General features: G+C 45.5%; 1 protein-coding gene across 1 annotated transcript in view; it reads right to left on the bottom strand.

Annotated features, from left to right (window-relative positions):
- Positions 1-663: 663 nt before the first annotated feature.
- Positions 664-11,205, bottom strand: part of LOC138247461 (guanylate-binding protein 1-like) — a 282,741-nt gene continuing 272,199 nt past the window's right edge. Inside the window, exon 10 of the mRNA XM_069202085.1 lies at positions 664-1,331. Within this exon, the coding sequence (XP_069058186.1) occupies positions 1,021-1,331 (311 nt within the window). The 3' untranslated portion in view covers positions 664-1,020. The remainder of the gene's footprint in view (positions 1,332-11,205) is intronic.

The raw sequence follows: 11,205 nt of genomic DNA, 5'->3' as shown, positions 1-11,205 counted from the left end.
GGGAAAGGGCAGGAATGCGCCATATTTATACAAAGCAGTGAATTCCTGTCCTTTTCCCCTGTGCTGGTGCCCTTCTGGCAGCCAAGCGCCAATGCAAGCACCCTTGTGCCATGGTGCAAGGGTGCTTGCACTGCATGCAGGATTGGTTTGTGCAGGAAGGAACACCTTCCTGTACAAAAACAATCATAGGATGCTTTTTCCTCTTTCTGTGTGTGCTGTAGATCGGTGTGTGCTGCCGAATGGTGGGAGGGGTAAGGTTTTGGCACATCCCCAGGTTTACAAGTTCTTGTAAATCTGGGAATGCATCAAAATCTATGGATGTTGCTTGGGGCCACCCATGCAACATCCATGGAAATGTGTCCCTGGCACAGAGTAATGCAACGCAGTGATTTGTACTGCGTTACTTTGCTGGAGATTTATGAAGCCACGCAGAAAACTAAGGTGGCCTTGCGTGGCTTGATAAATCTCACTTAGGGTTTGCGTCCCACTTGCAACATGTTGCGTGGTGCAAGAGCAACGCAAACCAAGCTATAAATATGGCACATAGAATTTAAGTTTTATTTTTCCTGGTGGATTCAAACTCAACCACACTACTTTTTAAAGCCACCAAGATAACTGCATTAAAAAAGAAGTTGGAAAGTGTTTTCATGGTCAGCGAGTATCTCTAAGTGTCATGGCGAGGTTTTGGGAATCATGTTTTCATCCATTCGGGTATGTTTTTTCTGGGGCCATTGAATTATTGGGCACTGCGGCGAGTCTTGTCCATGGACCTGAGAAAAGACATCGCTTAATACCTAGGACGTCAAGTTTTTTGAAGAAGCAAGGGTTGTGAACCAAAGTTAGTTGTATCTTAGGCACACATGGCACAGCTGAGCTAGTTTGGGCCCTGCACCTTATGTGATAATACAATCTCCTTCCGGTGCTCATTCTTGAGAATACAGGTTCTGGAAATGTCTGCAGTAAAGAAAAATCATCACAAGCCTTACTTCTGTGCACTCAAGAAAATTTTGTTTGCAATGGCTACAAAATTGTACAACTTTCCTCCTCTATAGATCTAGCCCTAGCCTCCAATTCCAATGCAGCAAGTTCCATTTCCCTCAACCTGTTCTCATTTTCAATCGCCTGAATCCGCAATCTTTCGTTCAAACACATCAACTCCCTCTCGGCATTCTCCCTGTTATATTCATCTGCCGCTGCCTTTTCGCGCTCCATTTGTTCCAGGTTCTCCTGATATCTGCACTGTTGGGCCTTCAGCAGCTCTTCGGCCTCTGCCATCCTTGCCTCCGCCTCTGCCTTCTCCTGCTCCATCAGCGCCGCTTTCTGCTGTTCATCTGGTCGTGAAATTGAAATATAAGTAGAAGAGGTTAGTGGCAACTTTTAAGGAATATTCTGAAAGACTGAGCTACTCAAAAAGACATTTAACCTGGACAGAGACCTGATTTTACAGATTTTTGCATGACAATTGATGTTTTTTAAGGTTACTTCTTAACACTTCCACAAAGACTTGGGACTTACTGGACAAATGCAATCCGTTCCCTCCAATGCTTAATTTGTAAATAAAAACGTGCTGATGTGGAAAGCTCTCCTGTGAAACGCGCGGCTGCTGCAATTAGATGTGCGAGCACAAAATACTGAGGCAGCGTAATCCTGAAGGTATCTCACCAGTGCTTATTTTGTAAATAAAGAGGTGCCGGTGCCCAAAGCTCTCCTCTTAAACACGCTGCTGCAATTAAATCTGCGAACACGGAATACTGAGGCAGCATAATTCTGAACCCATCTTGGGCCTGTTCAATCCATTTACAGCCACTCCATGCCCCTTCAACTCACTCTTGCAGCTTTTTGCTTTCTCCCATTGTGACGTGTTTTTGTTTTTCTCTTCCTCCATTTTTTTTGATGCTAAGGTGACCTTTACGCAGTGCCATATTTACAAAGTGGCGCAATGTTTGCATTGTGCCACTTTGTAAACCCTCGCGCCACATTATGCATGCGTCATGCGGGGCGTTCCAGCACCTGGGAGGCACAAACAAATGACACAGTGAAATTTACAACATTCTACTGTTCATTTTTTTTCAGTCATTTTTAACGCCTGCTCAGAGCAGGCATTAAAATGACACCCATTTTTTTCAATGGGCCTCCCTGTGCTTTGCTGCACTAGAGTCAACATTTTTGACGCTAGTGTAGCAAAGCACCACAATACCTTAAAAAATGTTGACGCTATTTTGCTAATAACCGCCATGCTGCGCCGTATTATAAATACGGCACGGCACAATGACGGTGTCGTTATGTGCCGGTAGGAGGGTGCAAAAAAAGTGGTGAACACAGCTGATGCGCAACTTTCTTGTAAATATGCCCCTAAGTGTTGGCCCTCAAAAATAGATGCCAGTGCCCCACACCGGAAACCACCGGCTCAATTTAACCACTGATCCGGCTTCCTACCTTAGATGTCAGTTGTGAGCACAAAAACATTAGCATAGCGGCCCGCTGACTTTGCAGTTACTCACAGAAATAAAACACTGCACAGCATCGGCAAATAAACCAGCTAGCTAGTGCCTATGACTGAAGGTTGAATGAATAAACATGCAATGCACGTTTATGTAAACCGCCAGGTCCAGGCATGTGCCGAGAGTATGGAGGCTCACCTTGAACCACAAATAATTACACAGACTTGCTAGATGAGATGGGTATGTGCAATGAGCGGCTAAGGCATCTTTATTTAAACCTTCGGGTCATGGCTGGCCCTCAGGATGCATACATATACATTGTATCATAGTGGCAGGGTGGCTCACTATGGGCCAGATGTAGCAAAGGTTTTTACCCATTCTGTGTCTATGGGAAAAAGTGTTGGTACACATGGCCCTATATCCCTTATAACCTTTCAAGAAAGAAAAACAAACAAAATAAAATAAAGTAGAAGGAAATTCAATCAGGAATTAAATCAAAGATTATTCAGCACATTTTCGTAGCCTCTGATTGGGACGTGTGGTTGCTGTCAGTTGGTACGGGTGGCCACGGGCACCTGTCGCTGTGCCTTTCATTTGCAGACTGTCTTCTTCTGGCATTGCTGGTGATGTACTGCACTCATCTCCATGACAGCTTTCCAGTGTTCGAGACAATAGATCTTTCTGAGTCTGTTCAGCGGTGGTCACACTCTCCTGTGCTAAATCTTCCTGAACCAAGAAACATCCTTGCTATCTCTACGCTTCCTCTCCACGATGTTCTCATGGTTCTGCTCACCTTCACAACTCTCCACACCTCTTTTTCCAAAGGAGTGAGAAACTTCCACCCTGGTTGATGATCTCTGATGACTACTTTGTCACCCACTCGTAGGCTTGTTTCCACAGCTCTCTGGTGGCAGCTTGCCTTGTCATTTCTCTTGAATCACCTGTACATCAAGGACAGCTGACTTTCAGTTAAGAGCTGCCAGTAGAAGATCTCTGGCTGCCCTTCTCATCCAGAGATCACTCGAAGCACACCTCGTGGTGCTATGAGGAGTTTGATGGTATGCTCTTAGGAACTGGTGCAAGCAGCCCTCCAGGTCTTGTCTTTTTTCTACCGCTGTTCACAGTGCTTGGTTGGGTTTGTCCACATAAATCTTTCCACCTCCCCATTGGCCTGAGGTAACTCATGGGTTATTGTTTGATGCCATATGTTCAAGTGGTGTAGGTATTCCTGAAACTCCTGCCCCTGAAGGAGTGGGCCATTGTCAGTTTTAATTTCCTATTGTAATCCTGATGAGGCAAAAACCTTCTAGAGGGCAGGTCTTACATAGTCAAATGCAGTGGGCCTAACTAGCTCAACCTCAGGGAATTTGGAGCCATATTTACAAGAAGGTGGCGCGTTACTACATAACTGACTTATTGGGTGTGTCAGTACATGTCATTGACTGCATGTGTGAATAGTTGTTTAGTTGAGTGATTGGGTGTGTATGTGAGTGTACTGATGAGTTTGACGCTATGTCAGTTACTGAATGATTGAGTGTGTGGGTGTGTGAGTGGTTGTACAGCTGATTGACTGGATGTGTCAGTAGGGGAGTAATCTATTAATGGATTTTTAGAGCGATTGTAATAGTATATTAGTGTGTGTATAGTTGTATGAGTTGGTGTATAACTTCATGTTTGAGTGTGTGAATATGCCAGTTAGTACTGTATGGGTGACTGACTAGTTCTTTCAGTGGCTGTTTGAGAGAATGAGTGTATGCATGTCACTAGGTTTGTGTATATGTGAGTAGATGTGTATGTGTCTGGATTTTCAAGAGTCTGTGTGTCTGAATGAGTAGGTGTGTGAGTGTTTGTGTGGATGAGTTCATCAATGAGGTCATTTTAGATGCCATGAGCGATGTCATCAGTTATGTCACTGACCATGTCATGAGCGATGTAATATGTGAGGGCATAAGAAGTGCATTACGGGGGTGCAAGTTATAGTTAGCTCAGTTAACTATAACTGCTGAATTTCACTGGTTTTGTAGGTTTGAAGTGTTAACCTAACTATAACGTCCCTCTAACCATTTGTTTTTTTCAGTGAATTTCTATGTTTTAAAAAAAATCTATTTCCTAACTATAACGTCCCTATAACCTTTGATTTTTTCAGTGAATTTCAATGTTTTTTTAAAATCGAATTCCTAACTATAACATCCCTATAACCTTTGTTTTTTTCAGTGAATTTCTATGCTTTGACAGCAGCTCCGTGCTTGCTGAAGAATTTCATCTCTGTCCCGTGCACGTGTGCTGGGGACAGAGATGCAAGCTCTGCTGTTTGACAGTGGGACCTGCTTTAAAGGTCCTGCTGTCAAACAGCAGAGTGTTTGCTGTGGTTTGGCTGTAGTTGCAGTGCTGCGGCCAAGCCACAACACACAGCTATGTCCCAGGAGTGAGCACCTCCGAGCATAGCAGGAGCCGGCCCTGGGGGGTGGTTGTCCCCAGGGCCATCTGTGGCTCCACAAGGGGGGGCCCCCCTCTAACCTGAAGGTAGCCCTGGGGGTTGTGGTACCCAGGGTGTGTGGGTCAGAAACAGACCCTCTTTTCATTTTTTACTGTTTGCCCCAGGGGGTGGGGGTCCCCAGGGTGTGGGGGGCCCAGGCCCCGCACATATGTGTATAGATGCCCCGGGGGTGGTGGTCCCCTGGCTTTTTAAAAAAAATATATGCCCCTGGGGGGGTGGGGGGGTCAGGGGGTTTCTTTTATTTAATATTTGACCTGGGGAGGTGGTGCTCCATGGGGCAGGGGGAAGGGGCTAGAAGCCCCCACGCAGTTCTAAAGAAAGGCCCCACCCGGGGGCTTCATAATAATCAAGCGTGGGAGCCTGCCTTCATTTTTTAAAAAACTTTTATGGCAGATTTGCGGATTGGTCCGTAAAATAAAAACAAAAAAATGCTTTTTAGCCCGGGGGGCGGGGGTGGGGAGGGGGAGCTAAGGGGTCAGGGTGTCGTACCCTGGCCCCCTTTTGTATTTTTTAATATTATTTTCTGTGACTCGGCTTCAGCTGAGTCCCAAGATGGCTGACAACACTTCTGTTGCTGAAGTTTTATCAGCCAATCAGATCTCTTCACAAGATCGGTTGGGGTCGGGGTCGAGAATCCTCACGTCCCTGTACATATAAAGTTGGATTTCTTTAAATTTCTCAAAAACTACTGAACAGATTTACACCAAATAACAAAAAGGACTCTATCTGGACCAAGAGCTACATTTCTGCCAAATTTGGTGTAATTTCGTCCGGTAGTTTTTGCGCTATTGCTGTTCAATTTTTCACTGGAAAAGCTCTAAATTTCACCCCCCTTTTATCTCTGCCCCCACTTGATGGATCACCCCAAAATTTTCCAGACAGCAGGTCACATGACTGTCGAATTTTTTGGGAAACATTTGTGAAGATTCATCAAGAGCTGCTAAAGGTATAGGCAAGCAAAAAACAGCTTTTTCTATAGAAAGTAGGTCCTAACTATAACTACCTACTGGCGACTGCCAGGACGTAATATTTGTATACCTATATCACACATTAGGGAAAGGTAATTATTTAGGGGTTAGGGTGGCTATGAGTTTTTGGGTGGCATGGGATTTTTTAGGGTTTAGGGTGGGTATGTGTTTTTGGAGGACAAGGGTATTTTTAGGGCTTAGGGTGGGTATGTTTTTTTGGGCCGCAAGGGATTTTTTAGGGTTTAAGGTTTGTATGGGTTTTTGGGCAGTCAGGTTTTTTTTTTAGGGTTTACAGTGGGTATGGATTTTGGGTGCCAAGAGATTTTGTAATAGTTTTGGATGGGTATGGGTTTTGGAGGGGCAAGGGTATTTTTAGGATTTAGGGTGGATATGGGTTTTTGGATGGCAAGGGATGTCTTTAGGGTTTAGGAGGGATTGGGTTTTTGGGTAGTAAGGTTTTTTTTAGGGTTTAGGGTGGATATGGGTTTTTGGGTGGTAAGGTGTTTTTAGGGTGGGTATGGGTTTTTGGATGGTAAGGTGTTTTTAGGGTTTAGGATGGTTATAGGTTTTTGGGTGGTAAGGGATTTTTTTAGGGTTTAGGGTGGGTATAGGTTTGTGGGTGGCAAGCGTAGTTTTTGGGTTTAGGGTGGGTATGGGATTTTGGGTGGTGAGTGGTTTTTAGAGCTTAGGGTGGGAATGGGTGTTAGGGTGGTATGGTGTTCTAGGGTTTAGACTGATATATCATATATCTCTCTGCCACTCACACCCTTAAGGTAATCCATGTCAACATGCAGCCCCTGTTTGCATTTCACTTAACTCTTTATCTTACATTCCCTAAGAGCACATGCATTTTAAAGGTGCTGTATTTCTGTAGTTTTTAATCATGCACCGTGTAATTGTTGAATAGTGTGTAGAGTGAACAGAGTTGTCTCTAGGTTATGAGTTCAGCTTGTGGGGTATGTTTGTAACAAGGCACGATTACCAGCTCTGGAGTTGAGGGGGGTGGCGGTGTCGGTCTCTAACAGATCCTCCAGGTAGGTTATTATGAGGTTCAGTCTACATGCTCATCCAATCCTTGGCCTCTCTGCAGAGCGCACAGAGCGATTACATTGTCACATGTGTGAAATGGAATTTGCCTGTTATGTGAAAGTGTGAATGATGTATACACAACTGTTCAAATATTGTCCGGAAGAGAACATACTGTGTGTGCTGCATTCTGATTACTTCATTTGTGAATTAAGGTGCCCTTCCTGCACAGAAACAATCCTGCATCAGCAGAGGAACCCACGGTGTCTCCGGTGCATGCAGAATTGTTTTTGCACAATGGTTTTGCGAGGGTTCCTACGTTGGAGCTAAGGGCCAGATGTAACAAAGGTTTTTACCCATTCTGTGTCTATGGGAAAAAGTGTTCGTACATATGGCCCTAAGTTACAAAAACGGCACCGGTGCGGGGGAAAAGGCAGGCATGCGCTGTATTAATTAAAAACAGCTCAGTCCTGCCCTCTGCCTGTCACACAGTACCTCACAGCAAGGTGACTTGTTGTGCTGCACTGAGTGATACACTTATAAATATGCCCCTTAGTGGGTTATCTTGGTGCAGCTCAAGTCAGTGCAATCACCTCATTGGCTGACACTCGAATTTCCACTGTCCACTTTCTTACCATGTGCTTTTTAAAGCATAAACTGCTATATTTTCCAGACATTCAATTTGTTTAATAGTGTTCTGTATTGCACATCTGCCTTCTGTAAGGGCTGAAATCACAAGAGTGTATATTTCCCAATTACAGGACACTAACTGTAACCAGAAGTATGAAAAGCTGAACCGAATTTGTCAGAATCTGAACTTATGACTTACAAGTACCGCCAGAGGTCACTGGCAAGAATTTTACAAGTACCGCCAGAGGTCACTGGCAAGAATATATCTCACTAAGTTACCGTGCCTGTTTACACAGACACTCTTCATGTGCATCCTTAACCAGTCGTTGTGAATCCCGCTGGCTGTGCATGCCCAAAACATCAATAATCCATATCAGTGTTTAGAAATGGCATAACAATAGTAAATAAAAAATGATTTATTGTTATACCTAACACTAATTATGTCTTGTAAGGTCTTCAGCTGCACTATTAATATTATACCCAACTCCCTTTAACAAATAAGGAAAATGTCACTTACCCAGTGTACATCTGTTCGTGGCATGAGACACTGCAGATTCACATGCTGTGCATTATCCTGCCATCTAGTGTTGGGCTCGGAGTGTTACAAGTTGTTTTTCTTCGAAGAAGTCTTTTCGAGTCACAAGACCGAGTGACTCCTCCCTTTCGGCTCCATTGCGCATGGGCGTCGACTCCATCTTAGATTGTTTTCCCCGCAGAGGGTGAGGTAGGAGTTGTGAATATACTAGAGGTGCCCATGCAATGGAGTAGTTATGTATGTACTTAATGTGGTTTAAAAGAATTTTATTTACATATTTACAATTTTCATTCAACTAAAAATGGCTACAGGCTACCGGGGAGGTGGGAGGGTGCATGTGAATCTGCACCGTCTCATGCCACGAACAGATGTACACTGGGTAAGTGACATTTTCCTTTCGGTGGCATGTGTAGCTGCAGATACACATGCTGTGCATAGACTACCAAGCAGTACTCTCCCCAAAAAGCTGTGGTTTAGCCTGTAGGAGTTGAAGTTGTCTGAAATAATGTTCTTAATACGGCCTGTCCTACTGTGGCTTGTTGCGTTGCTAACACATCTACACAGTAATGCTTAGTAAATGTATGAGGCGTAGACCAGGTGTGAATTTTCGATAATTTAGATAACTTTCCCGATTCGAAATACGGAGCGAAGAGGAACACGTCCGAACCCGATGGCGGAAATAAAACAATCGAAGATGGAGTCGACGCCCATGCGCAATGGAGCCGAAAGGGAGGAGTCACTCGGTCTCGTGTCTCGAAAAGACTTCTTCGAAGAAAAACAACTTGTAACACTCCGAGCCCAACACTAGATGGCAGAATAATGCACAGCATGTGTATATGCAGCTACACATGCCACCGATAATATATTTACAAGACAAGATGCTTGCAGCTTCTCTGGAATCAGTGATCACAGGTATCTTATTTGAATATTGTATTACCATTTATATAGCACTTTCCTATCCTTTGCAAGGCTGGTAGAGTATTCATTTGAGTGGTGTTTGTGGGAAGAAATGTGGTGTGGTGCCTGAGGCATGGAGGTATAGTTCTACTGTTTACATAAAAACAGAGCTGGGTACGCCCATGATATAAGAATGTCTTGATAAAAGCTCTCGAAGGTTTACAGGATATTCTATTATGAGGTATCAAATCTGAACAGGTAGGACTTAAGTAGAGCCTGCTTTATCTCTGGATTACTAAATAAACTAAGTGGCATATTTAAGAGCGACGTAAGTGGAAAATGATTATGAAGCCATGCAAGGCCACTTTGCATGGTATCATAAATCTTGCGTAATGCACCGCACTGCAGATCGCTGCGTCAATTTATTTTGCATTAGGAAAGCATTCCATAACAGCTGCGTCAGTGTTCTCACGCAGCTCCCAAAGTTTTCGATGGATTTCTAGATTTACCAGAACTGGTAAAATTGGGAATGTGCAAACAAGATGCCCCTCCCTAGGAGAGGCTTAACAAGGAGAAATACCTCTATTTCTCCACGTTACTTCCTCTTTCTATTCGTGCCTCATTTTGCAGCACACATAGAAGGAAGAAAAACCCTCTCAGAAATGTTTTTGTGCAAAAAGGTACCCCTTCCTGCACAGAAAAATCCTGCATGCAATGCAGACACCCATGGACTATGGTGCAAGGGTTTGAGCGATGGCGCTAAGCAGCACATTGTGCGCCAGGCCAGGAGAAAAGTCAGGAATGCACCATATTGCCTAAATACGGAGCATTCCTGGCAAATCCCGGTGATGCAGCTCAGCAAGATGACTTCCTACGCTGCGCCACTATTTCATAACCATGCCCTTTGGTAAAAAAATGTAATTATTTATGGGTCTTCGATAGGGTGGGAGGAGCTGATGGAGTTCCGCTCTGCACAATTTCACAGAGTTGATATAAAACTCAGTGGAATTCAGCGGAAGCAGAGTTCCATGAGCGGTGGAGTGCTCCAGGCTCTAGTGCCACCCTGTCATGAATGCGTGCAATCTCAGAAGCGCTAAGCAGGATCTGGCCTGGTTAGCCAGGCCCGACCCTGCTTAGCATTTCCGAGATCCCATGCATTTAGGACAGGGTTGTTTCAGGTCTCTTGTACACTGGCCTGCCCCGTGTGTGCTGCACACGGGGCAGGCGGGTGCACCTGAGGCCTCGGCAGGCCAGTGTTCAAGATGCTTGAAATGGCAGCTTTTTCTGCCTACTGTCCTGGCCGTAGGCAGCGAAAGCTGCAGTTTCAGGCATTTGTGTACCAGCCTGGCCCTCCGTGTACACACAGAAAAGAAAGGGAAACAAGGGGGCCTTACCTGGGTCCAAGTCTACTCCAGGGTCCCCGTTGCCACTTGCCAGCGGCCTGGCTCTCTGCCTTCCTCTGCCCCCTGCTCCCGGGCCCAGCCTGCTGGTGGAGGGAGGCCTGGATCCGGAGCTGGCGCTAGCAGCAGCTCCATGCTGCCAACTTCAGGCTGAGACTGTGCACTGCCGCCTAGTTATGAGCCACACAGTGCAAGTGCAGACTGTCTGCGCTTGCGCTGTGTGGCCCATAACTGGATTGCAGTGCGCATGCGGTGAGCTCCACTCTGCTTACGAGCTAGCAGAGTTTTTCATAGAACTCTGCACTCCGAGCAGAGTGCGGTGTGCCAAAAACTCTGTTAGCTCAGCCAATGGAGTGGAGCTCGCCGCCCACCCCTAGTCCTCAATAGATTCCAACATCTAATCAAAGGGGGCATATTTATACTCTGTTTGCGCTGAATGTGTGTCAAAACCTTTGACGCACATTCGGCGTGAACCGTGCACCATATTTAAACTTTGACGCCCGAGCCCACGGATGTTAGTAATTTTTTGGATGCGGGAAACTGCCTTGCGTTAATGACATGCAAGGTAGGAGTTCCCGCCCAAAAAATGACTCCTGCGTCATTTTGACGCACAGGAGAGGGCGGGCCTTAAAAAACGGCGCACATCCTGATGTGCGCTGTTTTTTAACGCCTGGGTCAGGGCAGGCGTTAAGGGACCTGTGGGCTCACTTCCTGGTCTCTGACCATGGAAGGAGTCCAGAGGTGGCCTTCCCTGCCCCCAGGGACACCCACTACCACCCTCGCCCACCCCGGAGGACACCCATGGATGGGG

Source organism: Pleurodeles waltl, chromosome 7 (genome assembly GCF_031143425.1).
Source record: "Pleurodeles waltl isolate 20211129_DDA chromosome 7, aPleWal1.hap1.20221129, whole genome shotgun sequence".
Lineage (NCBI taxonomy): Eukaryota > Metazoa > Chordata > Amphibia > Caudata > Salamandridae > Pleurodeles > Pleurodeles waltl.
Note: the sequence above shows the minus strand (reverse complement) of the source record. Positions and strands in the feature narration are given on the sequence as shown.